The 24,197-nt window shown below is 40.8% G+C and overlaps 1 protein-coding gene and 1 long non-coding RNA gene across 4 annotated transcripts in view; one reads left to right on the top strand and one right to left on the bottom strand.

Moving 5' to 3' along the window:
* Window positions 1-8,676, bottom strand: part of SEPSECS (Sep (O-phosphoserine) tRNA:Sec (selenocysteine) tRNA synthase) — a 41,995-nt gene extending 33,319 nt beyond the window's left edge. The window contains exons 1-5 of one of the 2 annotated variants that reach the window (XM_070262531.1): window positions 8,561-8,676; window positions 7,509-7,611; window positions 6,611-6,674; window positions 2,231-2,559; window positions 1,295-1,428 (exon numbers count right to left, since the gene is read on the bottom strand). Coding sequence is in view for 1 of the 2 variants with exons in the window: in XM_001497563.7 (XP_001497613.4) it covers window positions 547-792 (246 nt within the window). In the remaining variant the exon portion in view is untranslated. Of the gene's footprint in view, window positions 1-546; window positions 793-1,294; window positions 1,429-2,230; window positions 2,560-6,610; window positions 6,675-7,508; window positions 7,612-8,560 lie in introns of those variants that run through there. The other variant, XM_001497563.7, reaches the window with a different exon arrangement.
* LOC111772941 (uncharacterized) lies at window positions 557-23,646 on the top strand. Of its 2 annotated transcripts, none has more exons than XR_002807111.2 (3): window positions 557-1,000; window positions 3,084-3,214; window positions 8,376-10,579. It is a non-coding gene; the product is annotated as an uncharacterized lncRNA (long non-coding RNA). The 2 variants fall into 2 exon arrangements; XR_002807110.2 differs by lacking the exon at window positions 8,376-10,579 and adding an exon at window positions 23,221-23,646 and having other exon boundaries at window positions 863-1,000.
* Window positions 23,647-24,197: the final 551 nt, after the last annotated feature.

The following is a 24,197-nucleotide window of genomic DNA, read 5'->3' as shown; positions in this document are numbered from 1 at the left end:
TAAAGTAACTGAAAACCAATAAACCTTATCTTCAACGAAAATTCTTCAAAGCAGGGTGTTAAAACTAGGCTTGTCAAACTTTAATGAAATTAAAATTCAGGAAGGCTGGCAGGAGCGAGACCTGTGAAGCTCCGCGAGAGACCTGGTTCGAATTAGCACATAGTGGTTTGCAAACATAATGTATGCCGAGTCCTTGGGAGGAGGGAAAGATGGAAGGTGCGAACTTCGCCCTTTTGGTAAACAAAAAAGTAACCCAACTGGGAATCCCGTCTCTTGCGCATCCCGAAGTTAGGAAACCGCGGGCCGCAAAACGCTGCCCCCACGCCCCCCCTAACCGCACTTCCTGGATCTTGCTGGCTTTGGCGAGGCCGAGAAGGCGCTGAGCGCAGCAAGGCAGCAGAGTGCATGCCAAGCTGCGACAGGCTCTGGGGACAGGTCTCAACCAGCAAACAGGAGCGAGCGCGGCGGGCCCAGCGCCAACCGGGTAGCGGGGCGGGGCCGGAGCCCGGGGGCGCGGCGGCTGGGAGGGACCCGACAGCTCGGTACCTTCTCCAGAAGCAGCCGTATGAGGTGCTCATGCGAGCGGCGGGCCTCGTGGCCCTGCCGCACGTAAGCCGGCGACACCAGCCGCTCGCCAGCCGCGAAGCTCTCGCGGTTCATGTCGGCGGTGGCGACTGTGGCAGCAGAACAGTCGCCACACGCCAGGACACGAGGCCGAACCAGGACGCAACTCGTCGCCTGGACGGTACGGCAAGCCCTTGGGGCAAAAATGTGCGGCTTGCTCTCGCACATGCGCAAACCGCCCCAGACAGTGCGCCAGAAGCTGGAGGATTTGAGCATGCGCAGGGTTGTCTGCCGGTTTCGCGGGCTTCTGAAGGAGACGGACTTGAAAGGACTTTGCAGTTGGTGCACTCGGGCTGAGGAGAGTAGGAAGCAACCGCCTGGGCTTCTCAGAAGAAAAAAATTCCTAAGTTACTCGCTGTCCCAGTCCTGTTGAATGGTGCGTAGATCTGTGCTTCCGCCTTACTCAGACTCTGTTTCTCAGATTCCAGAACGTTTCATCCTTACCTTCACACGCCTCAACATTTACAGTTGCTTGATAACTCCCTGGGAAATAGCAATGCCCCACTCCTTTTCTCCTTTGCACTACAGAATTTTTAGCCGTAACGCTTACCACCCACCACCTGATATGACAGACATTTGTTTATACGCACACGCTAGGTGCTGGAGATCCAGAAATGAGAAATGAAAAGGCAGGGTCCCTGCCTCAGCTTACTTGCAATCTTCATCTTACGTGAGCCTAGAGTAATTCCCGACATTGCTCTTCTCCGGTGGCTAGAGCCCGCTAGCACTGGTTCATAGTCTCTTCCAGGAGCTGATCGTTAAGTGTTCAGTAATTTTGTGAGCCAGTTTTTAAATACACTTACTCTTTAAAAAGAAATTATGTAAGTTTAAAATTAAGGTATGTTAAAAACAAAAGTAATAGCTATTCAAACTCACCACTTCCCATTTTACTACATTTTACTGTTATCTATGCTCTGGAGATTATTTACATCTATTGTATCTGTATGGTGGAAATAGATATTACAGTGTACTTCTGCACATCTCTTTCAAACGCCCTTGGTGGCATCATGTTGGAAGTTTGAAATTGGCCATCATGAGAGTGTTTACACCATGGAAATCAGTAAACTACAAATCAGGCCCTTACCTACTCCCTTGACCCCCAGAAGTCAGTTAACATGTACCAACTCACCACTGTTCCTACTGCATGTTCCCAGGGCATCCTGCCATTTATCAAGCCATTATACTTGTCAAATTGCATTTCAATTGTTAATTTTCTGTCTTCCTCAACTAGACTGTGAGCTCCTGGTTGATAAGGGCTATATTTGATATCTGTGTTCAAAGCACAGCACTGAACGCATAATAGGTGTTCAACAAATATTTGTTGAATGACATAGACCATTTGAGAACTGCATAAAACTACACAGAAAGATCAACCACAAAAATAATGAGAATTTAGCTTATTTTTTTAAATGAGCATTACCCTACAAACTTTTGGAAAGTTGAGTTCTTATTCCCAAAGTGCAACCATTTTTGCCACTTCTCCCCTGGAAAAGCCTTCAAAGCTGCTTTGTCAATCACAGGCAAAATGTGCAAAAAATCACATCCATTTCATTACTGAATGGACACACTAGGTTTTGGAGCCAGCTGATTCTCTCACCTTACTCACCAGTCTTAATTTGGAAAAATGTTTGTTTTCTAAAACTAAATCGATCATCAAGATACGCCTTCACTGAAGATATTCAAAAAATGCAGGATCTGGAGGCAGTCTCAGAAGTGTTCCAAAAATTATTTTCATCTGTTCACTCACCCAATGAGTATTTATTGAGCACCCTAATATTTTTAACAGATAGGGCGACATCACAATAACCTCATGGTCTTTACAAGATGAAACAGTTAAAAATACGTCCAATATTCATAGATGTGAATTCTGCTTGTGTCACTAGTCATATGATCCTGGATACATCACTCATACTCCCTGAGCTTTGCTTTCCTCATCTGTAAAATAGGAACATGGAGAGACAGTTAGGATGATTAAATGAGATAGAATTGCTCAATGACGTCTTTGCCCTGGTAGACTGATTACACAAATGGACAAAGGCCAGACCGTATAGAACAGAACCCTAACTCACGACCTCTACAGCAAGTCCCCCGGGAAGCCAAACCAAAACTCCATCAGCAATCCACCCAGAACATTTAGGACTCAGTCGATGACTGCCAGCTTCCCAATTTTTTCACTCATTTCCAACTCAGGACTAAGCAGAGAAAGCCAAATATGCCCCCCAAACCAATAACATAAGATGCCCCCTTTCCAGTTAGCTCACCTCCAGCCTCCCCAGGCCTACAACCTCCAATCAGAGCACACCTGAACCTTTCCCCTTTTTCCCTATAAAGCTTTTCCACTCCCCTGCCTGCCTTTGAGTCTGCCAAATGCAAGTCATAATGACTAACTCCTGGCTCTAGCAAGCTCTGAATAAATAATGTCTGTTTGTTATTCAGATGGTCTTCATTTATTTCCACAGTTTTCCTGGAGACTCCACTGAGACACGCTGTGTGCTGTCCATCACATGGACCCCACCTTAAACCAGATGTGGTACCCACACAGGCTGCTTGTGCCTTGCTACTTGTGACTTTTCAAGTCTGTGCCAACATGGTAAGTCAGTGCCAGGTCTGAACTCTGCAATCTTTACATTGAGTTCCCCAGCTCTTTATTCTAAGTATGGTACCCACATTTGTTATAGTTTGCCTTCGTTTGCATTCTTGGTGGAATCAGGCCATTCCTTTTCTTCCTTTTTGGCTTTCTTTTGTACTTCTCTTTTGTATGATGCTGTCTAAGAGTTGTCAGAAGAAGGAGAATCATAGGGTAGCATAAGGCATAGGCCGTGTCAGCCTGTGGTTTCAGCCAGCCTCACAGAGTCTGCAGCTCCTACCAGACCAGCATCCATTTAGACAACCTTTTTTGTTGGTCACCTATAAAACTGGATGAGGTTCTCCTTCCATCTTGATTTTTTGTCCTGAGAGTTGGCTTTTGATCTAAAGAGAGTTTACTCTAATTTTCTACCTGCCAGGGGGCCCAGGGTCTGTGTTCGGAGGGGCCCTGTGACAGAAAGAGCACAAGCAATGCTTTCAGTCAACCATTGCCAGCTCTCCTGGGTCGTCGAAGCCTAGATTCTCTGCTCCTCCAGGAAAAATGGCTGCTTTTTATATGTATTCTCATTATAGTCCTAATTCTGGTGCCTATCTCTCTAAATGGCATAACTTCAGCCATGAGGATTTGGGCCTTCAGTGGCCACTCTGGGGAACATTTGACTTGAATAAATGTTTTATTCGATAGGCACCTTAGAAAAGAAAGGGCATTAAGATTTCTCAGGCACAATGGGCAGCAGTTTTTGATTGGTATGCAGAGATCTCTAAAGCAAATTCTGGTTCAAAAATTATTTCACTATGAGATTCTTTAGCCACAGCTAATAAGCATTTGACAAACTTAAGCAGCAACAAACTAAACCGGTTTCTTAGTAAATCCTGCCCACCCACCTTGTCCTCCAGTTCCTGCCCTATGTCCAGATGCCCCTCTTCCTCCTTATCCTTCTGATCTCTCTCTTTCCTCACCTCCATCAACTCCTCCCTTCTATTCCTCTTGTCCAGACCTCCTAACGATTCCCAATGACTCTCTTAAGACCACAAAATGCCAGTTGTCTCTAAAGATCTATCCCTCCTATGAGGCACATATGCAGACAACTGTAGAATTTAAACTTTGGACCCAAGATGAATTAAGAGCTATACTTAAGGATCTCCCTACTCCCATACAAGACCAGCAACTATTCATAGAAGAATTTAGAATACTTTTGGTGCATATGATTCAGGGTTACCTAATCTACATAAGCTTGTCCATATGCTGGTCAGAACCTCAGATGCTAAACCTTGGATGGCAAAGCTGATTGGACTGACCCAGAAAGGGATTTACAGGACGTCTCTTTTCACAATAAACCTAGGGTCAAAAAGAAAAGCATGAAAAGCAGGGCAAAGTCCCCTAAAAGTAGCATCCCCAAAATATTCCCGATAAAAATTGATGGGACCATAATTCAATCATACAAACAGAAAAAGAGATGAAAATATAGAAGATTTTAATAATATACTAGAAAATACCTTCTGACAACATTTGGGAGTTAACAAAGGTGTTGGCATGAAAACAACCCTTTCATCTCATTTTGTCAAAGGAGTTAAACATGAAACTGGAAGCCTTATTCAAAAGTAGAAATTGGAATGGAAAATAGCCCCTTTGTCTGACTAAAATACCTGTCAGAACATTTTGAAAGGACTTTAGAATAAAAATGAGACAGAATCCAAAATAAACTATAATCGTGCAGATCAAACAGCTAGGTGGCCCGCTTCCCAAGCAACCATTTTTGACAAGGACGCTGTAGTATTGTAAACAGAAGGGACACTGGAAAAAAAAGAATGTTCCATCATATAAAAGAAAAACCAAAGGAAATCCCTCAATTCTGATCAGTGAGGGTGCCCTGAAGAAGGAAAAACGCTCCCAATATCCTGACTTACACTTAACCACTCAAGTTGAATAAATATACATGGTCAACCTCATCAATTTTTGGTGGGTAGGAGTGCTACTCTTACTACATTGAACCCCATCGTTTTTGCTCAACCTCTTCCTCAGAGTAAGCATACACACAGGAGATAGTTCTTTCAAATAACCCACAGATTTTTCCTACCTCCCAGCCCTTACTTGTAACCCTTGTACTCTTGAATGAAAACATGCCTTCCTGCTCTGTGATGCCACCTCTGCAAATTTAATAGGAAGAGACTTACTTTGCAAATGGAATTCTAATATTAAATTCACAACAGAGAGACTGTTTCTTAAAGTTCCAAAGGACTCCTTTATTCATAATCAAGTTATGTCTGTTCTGAATATACCTTTGCCTTCCTCATTCTGTTTGATGCATACCCCAGATAAAGGTCTTGACATTGTACCTGACATTCTATGACCTTAAAATCCCACTGACATAGAAAAACTAATTGGGTCAGAACCTGGAGAGTAGATAGATCTACCAAACTGTTACCCAGACATCCCCAACCTCCCTTGAAGCCAGAAGCAAAGGAAGGGTTCAAAGCTTTAGTTGAAGGCCTTATATCCAAAGGTCTTCTCATACCCTGTAATGGCCCTGTAGCATTCTGTCTTGCCAATAAAGAAACTGAATCGATAAGGGCATCAATTTTTTTCAAGACGTCAGCACAATCAGCAAAATTTTTGTCCCTCGCTGTCCAATAGTACCTAATACCATCTTGGCATCAATTCTACCAGAAGCTGCTTGCTTCACTGTAGTGGACCTTTGCTTTGCCTTTTTTGATGTTTCTGTAGACCACATCTAGGACAGTCAATCCCTTTCCACTTTCACTTGGGGAGGATAACAATATACCTGGACAGCCATGCCCCAGGGGTTCACTGAAGCCCCCTCCTATGTTTCTGAGTTCCTCAAATAAGTCTTAAAAGATCTAAATTTCCCTTTTTATTCCTTTTGATACAATCTGTTGATGATCTCCTGCTTTATTCAGAGAACAAGAAAGTTTGTAAAAAGGATTTCATTTACTTTCTCTAAGCCTTAGAAGAAAAGAGACTCAAAGTTTCAACAGATAAAGGGTTTTCCAAAGCACCGTGCATTATTTAGGTCATGGCATATCTACGGAGGGGACAATATTCTCTCCTGATAGAATAAAGACTATCCAAACCCTAGACTTGTCACAAAATAACAATACAACAGGATTTCTAGGTTTAACTGGATATTGCAGACAAGTTTTTCTTAGATTGCAACATCTCTTTATGAGTTGACTAAGTTCTCAGTAAGAGACCTTCTCTTCTGGGAACCCAAATATAGAACAGGCCTTCTGTAACCTGAAGAAAGTTCTTCAATAGCTCCCTTCACTGGGCATCCCTAACTACAAAAATCTCTTTTGTTTGTTTGTGCGTAAGTGATCCGGACATGCCTTTGGGGTTTTAACTCAACTTCATGGGAACCGTCAAAAACTTATTGCTTACCATAGCCTTACCCTTGACCTGGTTGCAAAGGTTTATCCCCCTTGTCTTGAAGCAATAGCTGCTGCTAAAAAAAAAAAATACTTGTTAATGCTTCTGCTGAACTAGTTATAGGCTCCCCACTTGATTTCACAGTTCCTCATACAGTAAAAACAACTACTGCTGACTGAGAGCATGCAGCACTTTTCAGCCAGCTGGTTAACCTCCTATAACATTGTTACTGTCTTACTCTTGCATTACTGTTCATCACTCTAACTCGCTGAATCTTGCCACTCTACCGGAAGAAGGTGAACATCATGATTGTCTTCCCTTAGCTAGGGAGCTTTCTGTACCTTGTTTGAATTGATTAGAGGATCCCATTGAGAACCCTGATCTTATAGAATTTGTTGATGGCTCATACTTGAAGGTTATCAAGCAGGATATACTATCACTAATTTAAACTCTCCTTTAGAATATAGTCCTCTGCCTGAGGTAAAAATTAGCCCAGATGGCAGAACTTATTGCACTTAATAGAGCTAGTCAACTAATCAAAGACCAAAGAGTAAGCATATAAAAATAGAAAGTATGCTTTTGAAGTAGTAGATGACTGTGAGAACAACTTTGGAAACAATGCTGAAATTCCCATTAAAAAAAATGGACAAGTTAAGAAACTTTAGATGGATACCTACTTCTTAGAGTGGTGGCTGTTAGAAAGATAGATGCTTAAGCAAAAAGAGATAATATGGAAGCTAAAGGAAATGCTTTAGCAGATCATTGTGCCAAACAGGCAGCCATAACCAATATTATGATCCCACCTACACCTCAAAGCATCAACCTATGGAGGTATTCAAAGAAGCCATTATAAAATATCAACATTTATCCCCTGATTTGGAAAAGGAAAAATGGAAAAATCTGGTTGTACCTTTCACTCAGATAATCTCTGGAACTCCCAAGATGGCTGCTTGGTGGCATTAGATGACTTAAAATGGAAATTAGGTAAATTTCTCCACGAACTACTCATCACCCTACAGACAAGATTAATTGGGAAACTTAAATCAAGATTGATTGGGAAACTTTAAAAAGATAGCTGAGGTTAGTTTCAGGTCATGTGTCACCTGTCAACAACATAATCCTAGAAAAAATATAAAGGTGACACCTGGCCCGGAACCAAGGCCCCAGTAGCCTTTTGCACACCTTCAGATGGATTTTTTAAAATATTTTTTAGTTATTGTATGTCTATTTTCAGGATGAGCTGCAGCATTTCCTTGCCAAAAAGCTGAGACCTTTACAGTTGCTAAAAAGCAACTTGATTTTGTATTTCTAACCTGGGACATACCAACTTTTATATCAAGTGACTGAAGCACACACTCTATGGTAATCACTATAAAAGAACTCTGTAAGGCATTACCCCTTCCTCAGAAACTACATTGCCCTTACCACCCACCATCTTCTGGAAAGGTTGAAAGAACCAATGGCATCCTTAAATTTAAATTAACAAAACTTTCAGAAATTCTTGCCATTCCTCAGCCAAAGGTAGCCTCCTTCCCACTAGCCTTTATGGCTGTGTGGTCCATTCTCCTGGGGACATATCAGTTGTCCCAGTATGAATTGGCCAGTGGAAGGTCCATACATTTAGGGATTTTACCTCCAATAATAGACTGTCCTACTTCATACAAACATGACAAAATATTGCAAGGACTCATGTACTATACCCAGTCCCATCACAACGATCATTATGCCATTGTTCCCACAACATCTTCCTTAACACCTCTTTGTGATCTTTGGCAAGGAGATTTCATCTATTGGAAGAGGTATGAGAGACAAACTGTTCTTGAACCTAATTGGAAGGGACCTTATTAAGTACTGTTAACAACAAATATGACAGCACAGAGAGCCAATTATTGGGTTCAAGTTTCACAACTAAAGAAGTAATTCAGAATTCCATACAATTGGGAGACTGCTCCAATAAGGTACCTCATACTGAAGATTCTCAAAGATCTTCTAGAAGCAGCCAGTCTTTGGAAGTTGACAGCAGATCCAAGACCTTCAGAACAAGTGGATGACCGCAAGTAGTGGACAGCTTCCTGCCAAGACACTGGACCAAGATCCCTGCCTTATTCCTGTTCCATTTTTTATCTGTTTGTTTATACTCATTCTTCTCATTTTATTTAAGCCCCTGGCTTTTGTCCATTCAGAATGGCCACTTTTTCTTTTATTGTCTACTTAGTTTAATTGTTAGGTCAGAACATACTTACCTAATGCCATTCTTAGATTATCCCAAACAGTAGCCACTTCCCTCAGTCTTACTGACTGCTGGATATACCATCCATCACCAGACCCCCATGATAAATATCTCTGGGCAATTCCAATCTGATTAAACAAGACCGTAGGGAATTGTAGCCAGTCATGTTCCTCTTGCAATTACATGGACAAATGACCTTAAACAAATCAACCTGTGGCTTTGCTAGTGTCCCTCTCTCCCTGAAAAATAATCGGTTACTATAATCTATTGATTAGACCCTGGGTATTTCTAAATTTAAATTCAACAATATTTGTAGAGTGATGGGCCAGATACTTGCCAGTTGGAAGAAGCTAATTGAAATCCAGAAATGTATCCCAGCTATGTAAGGCCTTGGTTCCAACCTTATATCATGAGCAACTCATTTTTTCCTTTGTCTTCATGTGCTCCTCCCAGATACCACTTCCTTTGCAGCCAGGATACCTGGTCTTGTTTGCCTCTGATTAACACCTCATGCACTTTAGGAATAGTATCCCATGTACTTGTCTGTACACAGAGATCTTGATTCTATAAATCACCAAGGCTAGAAATCCTAACTCATACATGAGTTCTTCGAAAACAAGGCCACTCTTGCTTATTCAGGCACTCTACCTGAGGGAATTACTGATCCATTGTTTATGCAGTATTCCCAATGGTGAGAATTATACAAATAGAAAAGACTGTAAGAAACTTATTACTGACTCAAGCAGGAGTTAACAATGTTATCACTTCTGCTCTAGATGGAGTATAAATCAGTTGCAATTCATTGGCATGAGCCAATGGACAATTGCATTTTTCCAGATTCTTGTTGGCCAGTCATGGTGGCATCTGTGTCATTGCTAAAATTTCTTGCTGTACTTGGATCAATGAAAAATCCAAGGTAGAAGAGACTATACATCTCTTTAAGGAAAAAACTACTTGGCTGTCTTAAGTTGATCCTCATGGCCTGTGGGATTTGCTCTTTTGGCCTGAGTTGGGCTATTGGGTTCCTGGTTCTGAAGCATATTAAAGGAACTATTACTTGTTCTTGATTTTGTCATAATGGTGCTGATGCTGGTCTTTGCATTGTGTGGAGAGTTTTAAGTTCTGTGTAGCTACTCTCTTGTTATATCATCACCATAATAGTAAAACAACAAAAATATTAAGAAGCTCTCACAATAAGATTGACGATGGGGGCAACTGAACAATCCCCAGGAGGTGAAGATGTGGATCTCTAGCCTTCCCTAAATTGGCCAACCTCTTGCAAGTAAGAGAATGACCAAAAGGATGACCAAAAGGGGCGTCTGAGGGACTGAATATACAAAGGAACACTAGCCAGACCATGTATGGCAGTAGAACTCTGACCTAAAACCTCTGCAGCAACCAGCCCAGCAAGCCAGACCATAATCTCTGCAGCAACCAGCCCAGAATAGTCAGGGCATAGTCAATGACTATCGGCATCCTTTTATTTTGCCTCCATTTCCAACTCAGGACCAACCAGAGAAAGCCAAATATGATCCTCAAACCAATCAAATAAGATAACCCCTTTTCTAGTTAACCCACATGCAGCTACCCCATAGCAACAGCCTGCAATCAGGGCATACCTGATGCCTTCCCTTTTTTCCATTATAAAGCTTTCCCACTCCACTGCCTGCCTTTGAGTCTCTGCCAAATACAAGTGATGGTGACTGACTGTCTTGCTGTAGCAAGTTGTGAATAAACAGCTTCTATTATAATTTGGGTGGTTTTCATTTATTTCCATACCTTTATACAATTAAATTGATGAAAAGCTAAAATGTATCACGTACACAACTAAAGGATCTCTCTTTAGCATATTGAGAGTAACTAAGGGAAAAATCCGTCAACGTGAATTCGTTAACATAACATATGCAAAACCCCGTTTAAGTGCTGAGCCTAAAATATTAGGTGCTAAATGGTACAAGAGGTATGTTTCCTTCAGGAATATTATTCACCTTGAAAAGAGGGCATAAACAAAGCCTAGTTAAAAGATAACTAACAACACAAGTTAACATGTATTAAGTAGCAGGAGTCCCTGTGACACGATCAAAGGTGGCCTCATGGAACAAGGAGTACTTAGGCTGAAACTTTGGGAATTAGCTTAGTAGAGATAAGGAAGAATCAACACTTTCAAGGAGGAAATGATATGAGTTAAGTTTGGAATCAGGGATAAGGACGCATTTCACAAATAAAAGAGTCTGTCTGGTTGGCCTTAAATAACAAGAGGAAAAGCTACAAAGCTAAACTGAAACTCTATGTTAAAAGGCTTTCCTTGCCAGGCAAAGGAATCTAGACTTGTAGGCACTGAATTTTCACCAGAGTTTGCCCTTCCATTCCCCCATGGATGTGCTCCAGTGATGCAGGCTGCTTATAGTCAACAAACACTCTATTTGACCCTTATATCTGAACTGAAAGAGAGCTGGAAAATAATATCCAGAATAAAGCATAGAAGTGAAAAAAAAAAAGATGGAAATATAAGAGTGTAAAAGAGTAAGAGGCACATGAGTTACAGTAAGAAGAAACTATGGAAGCCAGAAGACAATGAAATAAGAAAAGTGCTGAAATAAATAACTGCCAATTTAGAATTCTGTTTACTGGGACACATCTTTCACAAATGAAGAAGACTTGCTTCCAAAGAATAGATTGTGGAAAGGTGTGGTAGAAGGCCTAAAATTAAGGCTCAATATTATATGTTACCTTGACATCTGGTAAAATCAGGAGGACCTCAACTGGCCTAGCCACAAGTGCCCATCTCACTCTGCTCCTGCCAATAAGATCCCTTAGCCAAACAATCATCCTTATCAAAGGGACCAGGCACAGTTCCTGCTTATCCCTGAGTAGCAAGTTTCATTTCCCTGACAGCCCACAGAATTATTCAGACAAGCCCATCACTTCCTTCCTTGGAACCAGGAAGCACCGCCCCCCACCCTGCTTCCCACAGCCCCTCATTGTTCACTCTGTTCCAAACTGCAACGCCCATGTGGCCCTGCATGTCATGCAGTGTCCTGCTTCCCAGGCTGCAAGTATATGTGACCAATAAACTGCTGTCAATCTCATCAGTCCTGTGTCAGGTGTCAGGCATTTGGCCATCCCTATAACCTTACAGGGGGAATCCCTTCCACACCAATAGGGTGAATATAAGATGATTAAAACAAAGGGGAAAATAGAAACTCTGCAGTGGAGAAATCTGTATAGCACTTCTTAACCAAGTGATCAAGGTTAACATCACAAGTGATAAGTCATGTGGCTATCGTGTATTCCCTGATATGATGCTATGAGAAGGGCATGTCACCTCTGGTGGTATTCTTCTCCAAAACCAATAACCCCAGTATAACCATGAGAAAATATTCTCTAACCCTGAGAAAACCCCAATTGAGGAACATTCTAGAAAATACCTGACCAGTATTCCTTAAAACTGTCATAGTCGAGCTCACCCAGGACTCTCTCCCCTCCAAAATACAACCAAAAGGAGCAACCACATTCTAAGAAAAAATTCTAATAGCACAGAAATCGTCAGAGATCCACAGCAGCCAAACGACAGAGGGCAGAGAGGCTGGAACCCCCCTCGGAGGAGCTGGGACAGGGTAAGAGAGAACTTCACTCCCTCCCCTCGAGACTGGGATCGCCGCTGTGGGAGGCTCCATGAGGGAAGGAGCAGGGAGGGGCTGCGCATCCGGGGCTTCACCCAGGACTCTCACGGCTGTGCAGCCCAGACAAAGTCCTCTAATGGGGGAAAGCTTTCGCATGGGGGACCCCATCAAGCCAAGGCCCCAGGAAACCAGAGACTGAGAGCTGATTGGAATCCAGGTCTGCAGGCAAGAGAAAGTGCCCCTCCTCCCCCAACCTGTGCTGTGCGCTGCATCATGGCTGAAGGCGGAGGACTCATCTAGTGGCTATAGGCTGTAATTGCAACCAAATAATAGCATTATGCATAAAAACCGTTCCTCTACCATCCAGTAATTTATAAAAGCTGCTGACCAGAAGAAAAACAATAAAAACACAGAATTATGTCCTGAGGACTTGGAAATAGGTAAACTAAGCGACAATGACTTCATAATAGCTATCATAAAAAAACTCAATGAGATAAAGGGAAATATAGAGAAACAAATCAACAAGTTCTGGAGTTACTTCACAAAAGAGATTGAAACTATAAAGAAGAATCAATCAGAAATACTAGAGATGAAAAATACAATGGATCAATTAAAACAGAATACGGATTCCCTGAATGCCCATGTAGACACCAGAGAGGAGCAAATTAACATAATCGAAGATAGGTTGAATGGCTCCAGACAGAGGAAGAAAGAGAACTAAGAATCAAAAAAACGGAATAAAATCTCTGGGAAACAGCCAACTCAATGAGAAAATGCAACTTAAGAATCATCAGTATTCCCGAGGGCGTGGAAAAGGAAAATGGAGCAGAAAGTGTGCTCAACCAAATAATAGCAGAGAACTTCCCAAATCTATGGATTGAGAGAGAAATGTGTGTGGAGGAAGCTTTCAGATCTCCTAGATTTGTGAATGTAAAAAGATCTACTGCAAGGTAAAAATGGCAAAAATGAAGGACAAAGAAAGAATACCCAGGGCAGCAAGGCAGAAGAAAATAACCTACAAAGGAACCCCTATCAGACTTTCAGCAGATTTCTCTACAGAAACCTTACAAGCTAGGAGAGATTGGAATGACATATTCAAAACCTTAAAGGAGAAAAATCTGCAGCCAAGAATACTCTATCCAGCAAAAATATCCTTCAGATATGAGGGAGAAATTAAATCTTTTCCAGACAAACAAAAGCTAAGGGACTTCGTAGCCACAAGACCCCCTCTACAAGAAATCTTCAAGAAGGCTCTCATACCTGAAAAAAGAAAAAAGGGAGAAAGGGGTCACAAAACACAGAGTAGGGAGACAAACAGAATCAGAATAGGATGGCAAATATTCAACTATAGCATTAGGATAAAGGGAAGGAAATCACCAAAAACAAAGACAATCTTATCACTCTAACCACAAACTCACAACACAAGTTGGAATAAGAGATGAAAATAACTTAGGAGGGGAGGAGGAAAGGGACTGAATCAGTTTAGGCTAAGGAAGTAAGAGGCCATGAGAAAATGGACTGTGTTATGCACGAGATTCTGAATACAAACTTCAGGGTAGCCACTAAACTAAAAATAGAACAGAGACACAAAACATAAATAAGGAAAAAGCTCAGAAACCCAGCATGAGAAATTGCAGAAGTCAATGGGTAGGCTAAAACACACAGGACGATAAACAAAGGAAATGCAGGAAAACTGGAAAACAAGCAACAGAATGACAGCATTAAGCCCTCATGCATCAATAATCACCCTCAATGTAAACGGATTGACCTCTCCAATAAAAAGACACAGAGTGGCAAGATGGGTTAAAGAACAATATCCAACAATTTGTTGCCTCCAGGAAACACACCTCAGCTCCAAGGACAAACACAGGCTCAGAGTGAAGGGGTGGAAGACAATACTCCAAGCTAATAGCAAACAAAAGAAAGCAGGTGTCACAATACTTATATCAGACAAAATAGATTTCAAGATAAGGCAGGTAAAGAGAGACATAGAGGACCAATATGTAATGATCAAAGGGACACTTCATCAAGAAGAAATAACACTTATAAATATCTATGCACCCAACACAGGAGCACCAAAGTTCATAAAGCTACTATTAACAAACCTAAAAGAAGATATCAAAAATAACACAATAATAGTAGGGGACCTCAACACCTCACTCACATCATTGGACAGATCATCCAGACAGAAAATCAACAGGGAAACAGTGGAGCTAAACGAAAAGATAAAACAGTTGGACTTAATAGACATATACAGAACACTTCATCCCAAAACAGCAGAATATACATTCTTCTCAAGCACGCATGGAACATTCTCAAAGATAGACCATATGTCGGGAAACAAGGCAAGTCTCTACAAATTTAAAAAAATTGAAATAATAACAAGCATCTTCTCCAATCATAATGCTATAAAGCTAGGAATTAATTACAAGAAAAAAGCTGAGAAAGGCACAAAGATGTGGAGACTAAACAATATGCTATTGAACAAGCAATGGATCATTGAAGAAATTAAAGAAGAAATCAAAAAAATATCTGGAGACAAATGAAAATGATAACATGCTATACCAACTCATATGGGATACAGCAAAAGCTGTATTAAGAGGGAAATTCATCACAATGCAGGCACATCTTAACAAACAAGAAAAATCCCAAATAAGCAATCTTAAAATACACCTAACTGAATTAGAGAAAGAAGAACAAACAAAGCCCAAAGTCAGCAGAAGGAGAGAAATGATAAAAATCAGAGCAGAAATAAATGCTATTGAAACAAAAAAGACAGTAGAAAGGATCAATGAAACAAAGACCTGGCTCTTTGAGAAGATAAATAAAATTGACAAACCCCTAGCCAGACTTACAAAGGAAAAAAGAGAGAAAGCTCAAATAAACAAAATCAGAAATGAAAGAGGAGAAATAGCAACAGACTCCGCAGAAATACAACAGATTATAAGAGAATACTATGAAAAACTATATGCCAACAAAATGGATAACCTAGAGGAAATGGATAAATTCTTGGACTCCTACAATCTCCCAAAGCTAAGTCAAAAAGAAGCAGACAATTTGAACAGACCAATCACAAGGAAAGAGATTGAAACAGCAATCAAAAGCATCCCAAAGAATAAAACCTCAGGACCAGATGGCTTTCCTGGGGAATTCTACCAAACTTTCACAGATGATTTAATACCTATCCTTTTCAAGCTATTCCAAAAAATTAGGGAGGATGGAACACTTCCTAACACATTCTATGAGGCCAACATCACACTGATACCAAAACCTGACAAGGACAGCACGAAAAAGGAGAACTACAGGCCAATATCGCTGATGAACGTAGATGCAAAAATTCTCAGCAAAATTTTGGCAACCCGAATTCAGCAACTCATCAAAAGGATCATACATCATGATCAAGTGGGATTCATACCAGGGACACAGGGATGGTTCAGCATCCACAAATCAATCAACGTGATACACCACATCAACAAATTGAGGAATAAAAACCACATGATCATCTCAATAGATGCAGAGAAAGCATTTGACAAGATCCAACAGCCATTTATGATAAAAACTCTGAACAAAATGGGCATAGAAAGAAACTACCTCAACATAATAAAGGCCATATATGACAAACCCACAGTCAACATCATACTCAATGGGCAAAAACCGAGTGCCATCCCCCTGAAAACAGGAATGAGACAAGGATGCCCTCTATCACCACTCTTATTTAACGTAGAACTGGAGGTTTTGGCCAGAGCAATTAGGCAAGAAAAAGGAATAAAAGGAATCCAGATAGGGAGGGAAGAAGTGAAACTCTCACTGTTTGCAGATGACATGATCTTATATATAGAAAACCCCAAAGAATCCATTGGAAAACTTTTAGAAATAAACAACAACTACAACAAAGTTTCAGGGTATAAAATCAATTTACATAAATTAGCAGCATTTCTATACTCTAATAACGAACTAACAGGAAAAGAACTCAAGAACAGAATACCATTCACAATTGCAACAAAAAGAATAAAATACTTCGGGGTGAATTTAACTAAGAAAGTGAAAGACCTATACAACAAAAACTACAAGGCATTTCTGAAAGAAATGGATGACGACATAAAGAGATGGAAAGACATTCCATGTACATAGATTGGAAGAATAAACATAGTTAAAATGTCCATTCTACCTAAAGCAATCTACAGATTCAACGCAATCCCAATCAGAATCCCAATGACATTCTTTACAGAAATAGAACAAAGAATCCTAAAATTCATATGGGGCAACGAAAGACCCAGAATTGCTAAAGCAATCCTGAGAAAAAAGAACAAAGCTGGAGGCATCACAATCCTTGACTTCAAAACATACTACAAAGCTACAGTAATCAAAACAGCATGGTACTGGTACAAAAAACAGGTGCACAAATCAATGGAACGGAATTGAAAGCCCAGAAATAAAACCACACATCTGTGGACAGCTAATCTTCGACAAAGGAGATGAGGGCATACAATGGAGGAAAGAAAGTCTTTTCGACAAATGGTGCTGGGAAAACTGGAAAGCCATATGCAAAAGAATGAAAATTGACCATTCTTTTTCACCATTCACCAAAATAAACTCAAAATGAATCAAAGACCTAAAGGTAAGACCTGAAACCATAAAGCTTCTAGAAGAAAATGTAGGCAGTACATTCTTTGACATCAGTATTAAAAGGATCTTTTTGGACACCATGTCTTCTCAGACAAGGGAAACAATAGAAAGAATAAACAAATGGGACTTCATCAGACTAAAGAGCTTCTTCAAGGCAAAGGAAAACAGGATTGAAACAAAAAAACAACCCACTAACTGGGAAAAAAATATTTGCAAGTCATACATCTGACAAAGGGTTAATATCCATAATATATAAAGAACTCACACAACTCAACAACAAAAAATCAAACAACCCGATCAAAAAATGGGCAGGAGACATGAACAGACATTTCTCCAAAGAAGATATACAGATGGCCAATAGGCACATGAAAAGATGTTCATCATCACTGATCATCAGGGAAATGCACATCAAAATTACACTAAGATATCACCTTACACCCATTAGAATGACAAAAATAACTAAAACAAATAGTAACAAATGTTGGAGAGGTTGTGGAGAAAAAGGCCAGTGGGAATGTAAACTGGTGCAGCCACTATGGAGAAACAGTATGGAGATTCCTCAAAAAATTAAAAATAGAAATACCATATGACCCAGCTATCCCACTACTGGGTATCTATCCAAAGAGCTTGAAGTCAGAAATTCCAAAAGTCCTATGCACCCCAGTGTTCATTGCAGCATTATTTACAATAGGGTGAAGGGGTGCACCTACAACACAACTGACAAACAATAATGTACAACTGAAATTTCACAAGATTGTAAACTATCATTAACTCAATAAAAATTAACTTTAAAAAAAAACTGTCATAGTCATGAAAAACAGGAAAACAGTGAGAAATTATCACAGACCAAAGGGAGTTAAGGAGACATGATGACTGATTGCAATGTGGTATCCCAGAACAGAAAGAGGACATTAGTGAGAAATTGAAATAAAAGCCTGAAGTGTGGTCAAGAGTGTGTGTCAACGTTGGTTTCTTAGTTTTGACAAGTATATTATGGTAATATAAGATGTTAACACTAGGGTAAACCGGGTGAAGGGTATATGGGAACCCTCTGTTCTAGCTCTATAAATCTAAAATTATTCCAAAATAAAAAAATTTATTTAAAAAAAAATGGAGACATTTTCAGACAAAAACAAAATTTTCACCAACACAACACCATTAAAAGAAATGCTAAATGGTGTCCTTAAGGCAAAACGAAAATGGTTCCAGATGAAATATCAGAGATGCAAGAAAAGGTAAAAAGCAATAAAAAATGGTGAGTAAATATATGGGTGAATCTAGGTTCATATTGTCTATATCAAAAGTTATAGTAATGTGTTGAGAGGTTTAAATATATAGAGAATTAAAGTACGTGATTGGCATTTAAGTAGGGAGGGGCTAAATAGAGTAAATAGAGTTGAAGTGTTCTGAGGGCTTAGTACTCAGAGTGGCCCATGGAGTTTATTAGAAGGGAAAATCCTGGGCCTCTCCCCAGACTTACTAAATCAGAATTTCCATTTTAACAAGGTCCCCTGTGATGCATATGTACATTAAAGTTTGGAAAGTGCTGTTCCAAAGGTGGTTGTATTGTCTCAAAAGAAAGTAGAAGTACCAACTGATATTAGGTTTTTGAAAATCTAGAATTTATTTTGTAATCTCTAGAATAACCAATAAAGGAATAGTAAAAGATTGTGTAATTTTTAATCTAATACAGGGGAAACGTGGAATAAGAAAAAATAACCAGTTCAAAATAAGGCAAGAAAGAGAAAAAGAAACAGAACAGGTAGAACACATAGAAGCCACATTAAATATAAGTGAGCTAAATATTACTATTAGAAGACAATGATTATCAGGCTAGATTTTTAAAGACAAAAACAATCACATGCTGTTTCTTGGGGACATATGTAAAACAAAAGGCTATGGAAAGGCTGAAAGTTGAAAGTAAAAGAATGAAATAGATACAACATGCAAATATTAACAAAAAGAAAACTGGCATAGATTATTAATATTGGATAAAGTAGACTTTAGGGCAAATGGCATTACTAAACATAAAGAGGAATACTTCATAATGATAAAAGATGTAATTCACCAGGAAGATATAATAACTCTAAATGTGTATACACCTACTAACATAGTTTCAAAATATATTGTCAAAACTGATAAAAGGAAAAATAGGCAAATCTATAGTAAAACACCTTTTAGGAAGTGATAGAACAAGTTAACACAATAAATTAGTAAAGATATAGAAACACCAGGTTTAGTAAACTTGACCTAATGTACATTCGTAGAGTGCTGTATCCAACAACTGCAGAGTATATTTTTTCAAACTCACATGGAACATTTACCAGAATTGACTAGATTGTGAGTCATAAAACAAGTTACAACCAATTTCAAAGCAGTGAAATCATGCAGAGTGCATCCTCTGACGCAATGCAGCTAAGCTAAGGATCAATAACAAAAACAAGGCTTATTTGGAAATTAAGCAATATTCTAAGTAATCCATAAAACAAAGAAAATATTATAATAGAAACTAGGAAGTATTTTGAACTAAACGATTATAAAAATACCACATATCAAGACTCATGGGGAACAGCTAAAATCGTGCTTGGGGGGAAACATATGACTTTAAAGGCATATAGTAGAAAAGAAAAAAAAAAGCTAAACATTTCTGAACTAAGATTTTTACCTCAAGAGTTAGTAAAAGAACGGAAAATAAACCCAAAGAAAATAGATGGAAAGAAAGAATAAAGATAAGACCAGAAATTAAGGAAATTGAAAACAAAGAGAAGATTGGCAAAACCAATAGTGGTTTCTATGAAAAAACTAAGGGTGAAGTGGGAAGGAGATGCCAAGGAAACTGCAATAAGGACGTGTGGGGAGAGGTAGATAGGAACCAAGTGTCCAGGGAGTGGGTGAAGGGCCAGATTTTCAATGGGGATCTTGAAGTGAAATGCTGAGGAAACCCCCATCCTCCATCTCCCTACGAAACACTTAGTGAAATGGTCTTTTCTTGTTAATACACTATAGGGTTGGATCTGCTTAAGGGGATGACTTGAAGCACTAAATCCTGCTGTAAGAGTGGGTGCAGAGTGAAATAAAGGCAGCTCAAAAGCACCCGGTCCCCTCTGATTTACACTAATAAGAGCTAACACTGAGCCTGTGTGCCAGGCGCTGCTCTAAGATTACCTGCAGTAGCTCGTCCAGTCCTCCCAGTAACCCTATGAGTTAGGTACTATTATACCCAGCCCATTTGCAACTAAAGAAGCTGGGCATCGGGAAAGCCAGATGAGACAGCACCATTAGTGGAGGAAACAGCCAGGATTCTGACCAGGCTGTCAGCTCAGGAGGCTGTGCTCTTAGCCGCTGCCCCACACTTCAGAGCCAAGAGGCATTTCATGGTCTAGGTTTCAAGCAGGCAAATATGTAGCATCAGGGTTCTGTCTACTGGGATGTGAATGGAGAAATAAGAATATAATCAGAAGGGGAGAGAGGACAGGTTGCCAGGAAGTGTGTTGTGAAATCATAAAGCCCATTAAACCTCTTGGGCAGAAAAGCCCCCCACTGTATTGGTCCCCAGGATTCACTGATGCTGAGCCCCAATAGCATTTGAAAGCCCAGAAGGCATCATAGACTGCTCCACTCCTCCACCACTCACATCTCATCTATCAGCAAACTTGTCATGCCTCACCCCACCCCTTTCTCTCTACCTCCCCTACCACCACCTAGTCCAGGTCTGTCATCTCCCTGTGGACAACTGCTTGGCCTCTCTGCTTCTGCTTTTGCTTATCACCCCTCATCCCAGTCCAGTCCCCACTCAGTGGCAAAAATTCTCTTTTAAGTATATATCAAATCACATCCCTGCCCTACTTGGAACTCTTCAACAGTTTCCCATCACACTCAGCATACGATCCAGATGCCTTACCTTAACCTAGAAGGCCCTGCAAGGTCTGGCCTCCCCGCCCTGACATGGAGCACTATCCTCCCTCTGGCTGGTGGGCTCCCACCCCACTGACCTCCTTGCAGACCCTGAAACACACCAAGTTTTTTTTTTCCCACCTCTGGACCTTCCCACATGCTGTGACTGCTGCCTTAAATGATCTTCCCCTTCTCATTTTGCATGGCTGGCTCCTACTTTTCCTTCAGTATAAATGTCACCTCCTCTGAGAAGCCTTCCCTGACCACCTTATTTAAGTAGGAATCTAGTTTGAAGTAAATGCTATATATATATATATATATATATATATATATATATATATATATATTCACTTGAAATTCTTTTATGAGTTTATTGCCTTTGTAATGTCTGGATTGGAAGCTTCTGGAAGACAGGAACCCTGACTATTCACCTACTCTTCTAGCACTTAGCACAGTGCCTAGCACATGGTAAACATTCATAAACATTTTTTAATTGACTGAATGGGAAGAATGGGTCCCAAAGATTGCTTATCATTTGATGGTTGCTGAATGCATCCAGATGTGGAGAGAGGAGAGAGAGCAGAGACCAGGAATGAATAGGGGACACCGCATGTTATGAGGGTATTTTAAATCGAGGAGGAGACATTTTCCAGTGGCAGATATAAATAGACAAATAATGACCACCCCCTTTGTGATTCCATTTACGTGTGTTCTAAAATGCTTAGGGGGGTATGGGAAATGGCAAGTCTCTTAAGAAGCATGGCAGGAGGATCTGGCTGTTGTCAACTTCATTAATGAGGCCTCTTAAACAATTTGAAGCAAAATAACTTCCACGCCAATGCCAAGCTTCAAAGAGCAGTCGGAAGGGGGGAGTGAAGGAGGAGTGGAATCAGTAACTAGGTTGCTCAGAGAAGTCTCCTGTGATTAGAAAAAGAAAAAATGTAGTGATTACCTGTTGCTGAGACTCAGAGAATTCAGAAAGCATAGTCTCTATTTCAGATGGAGAGAGATGAAATAAAAGTAGATGTGGATGTAGCAGAAGGTAATTTAAGACCTTCCCTGGGATGAGCAAAGCAATTCTCTCTCCAAAGGGAGGAGAGGTAGGTAGAGAAAGCTTCCTGCAAGACTGGAACTGCAGAGAGAGTTACAATTCCACGTAAAAGCAGGAGCAAGAGAAGAGCTGCAGGAGACTTGTCAGGAGTCTGTGAACTGGCCCAGAGCCTGGGGTTTGCCGACGCTTGAAAGAGAGTGAGGAAGAGTTTCAGAGGCCTTTGACTCAGAGTGATGGCAGGTAGTGGAGCAGCAGTAGATGGAAGTGGTCAAGCAGTGGTGGGAATCAGGCAGCTGGAGTTCGGAGCCTGGCTCCTCTTCTTCCTCCAGTGTAAGTTTGTGCAAGTTACTGAATCATTCTAGGCCCCAGCTCACTCCCCTGTGAAACAGCGAGGGAAAGACAATGATGGCTGTGAAGTGCTCAAACCAGCTCGTGGCGCAGAGGGAGCACCCAGCAAATGTGAAACCATGATCTCTGCTGTTACAGCTGGTCATGGCCATAGTAGGAAGTAAGCCACTTGTCCCTAGATGTGGAGTGTGGACTGGCTCACTTAGCCGCCTCCTCACGGGCCTTACCAGAGGCTGGACAACTACGACTACATTCTCCAGACTCCCTCCCAACTAGCATTCTAGAAACAAATTAAGTTTAGCCAATTAGATGTACTTGCATGGGACTTGGAAAGTGGAGGGCATTTCCTGCTTCTTTCAACTGTGTGTTGTCATTGGCAAGCAAGGCAGTAGAGACGTGAAGGTTTTTTTCTGCCTTTCAGAGTCCTGCAGCCTCCTGGGGGGCCAGGGGCAGTGTGGCTTTCTAGTACCAGGAACACAGTCTCAGGAGTGGGTTCTTGACACAGTAGCCCTAGCGGTGGCCTCGGAGGTGGTAGCGCCCCTGGTGGGTCACTTCTGCAGTATTCTGGGAGTCCTTTCTAGAAGCCCAGTCTAGAGCCCACACCCTTACACTTCCCAGTGGTTTTGTAACCATCTTATTCCCTACATGAAGTCCCTTCATAGTTCAAACATCTAGAGTTATGTCTGCTTCCTGCATTCAATCTTGACCACTACACTAGGAGTTTGCATTTCTTTTCTTCACAACCTCAATTGTGTACCACGTTTTTTTATGAGTGAAAAAAACAATTTTTTTGAAAGCATCATTTGCTTCACCTGATAATATTGTTTTTCTGCGTTATTCACACCTACAGAAAGACCAACCAATTACCTCCTCCCTATATAACTAAAGCAAAGACATTGTCATTCCCTGGTGACAGCTGCCCAAACTGCACCTGCGGTGCTGGGAAGGGAAGAATCAGAGTCGGAGTAATCGGAATAGAGCAGACTTCACAACCCCAAACCAAGAAAGTGGAGCCCAGTCAGCCCTGACGTTCTTATGGAATACTGAAAATGGGGAGACGTTGATAGAAAAGAACTTCTTCAGTACTGCCCAAAAGAGATGGAGCGTTGATGACTCAATATGAGTCTTCCAGTCAGCTTGGCAGATTCAGCCTGTTCATCGAGAATGATTCACCGTGCGTCATTGTGACTGTATTAATTAAAAATTGCCATCCCCTTTGCAATAGATTCAAATCCTTTTTGGAAGAAGACAGAAAATAAACACACTCTGCAACTTTCTCAACTTAGTTTTCCTTTTGATAAAAGATTATGCTGATCCTCTGACACCTGTGCTGGTGTGGTTGTCACTTTTCTCTCTCCCTGGACACTAATAGGTAAGCATTGTAGGCCTTTTTCTAGCCTTTTGTGAGTCTGAAATTATATTATCACTGATTCAGTTCTACAGAGCCTGAAAACTGTTCTACAGAAAACTGAGAACAATTTGTGAACCCATAGACCTGAGTCAAAATCTGAGCTCATCTCTATGAGAAGCTCATTAACCCTGGGACCTTCTTCTACCCCCAAAGCCTGACTTATATTCCCAATAAGTGGACAAATATACGCTCCTTGGTCAATTCTTAATTATCTGCATGTGGCTTATTCCAAGCCATTTATTTTCATTCAATGAGGAGACTAGTTGAAAAGGCCAGGCTCTTGACTTCAAGAGATGTGGATTCAAATCCTGACTCTCTGGCTTCCTGGCTCTGTGATCTGGACAAGTTTCTTCACTTCTCTGTGTTTCACTTTCCTAATCTGCAAAAAGGAGCCAACAAGAATGCCTACTTTTTAT

The sequence above is a fragment of the Equus caballus genome, chromosome 3 (genome assembly GCF_041296265.1).
Source record: "Equus caballus isolate H_3958 breed thoroughbred chromosome 3, TB-T2T, whole genome shotgun sequence".
Taxonomy (NCBI): domain Eukaryota; kingdom Metazoa; phylum Chordata; class Mammalia; order Perissodactyla; family Equidae; genus Equus; species Equus caballus.
Note: the sequence above shows the minus strand (reverse complement) of the source record. Positions and strands in the feature narration are given on the sequence as shown.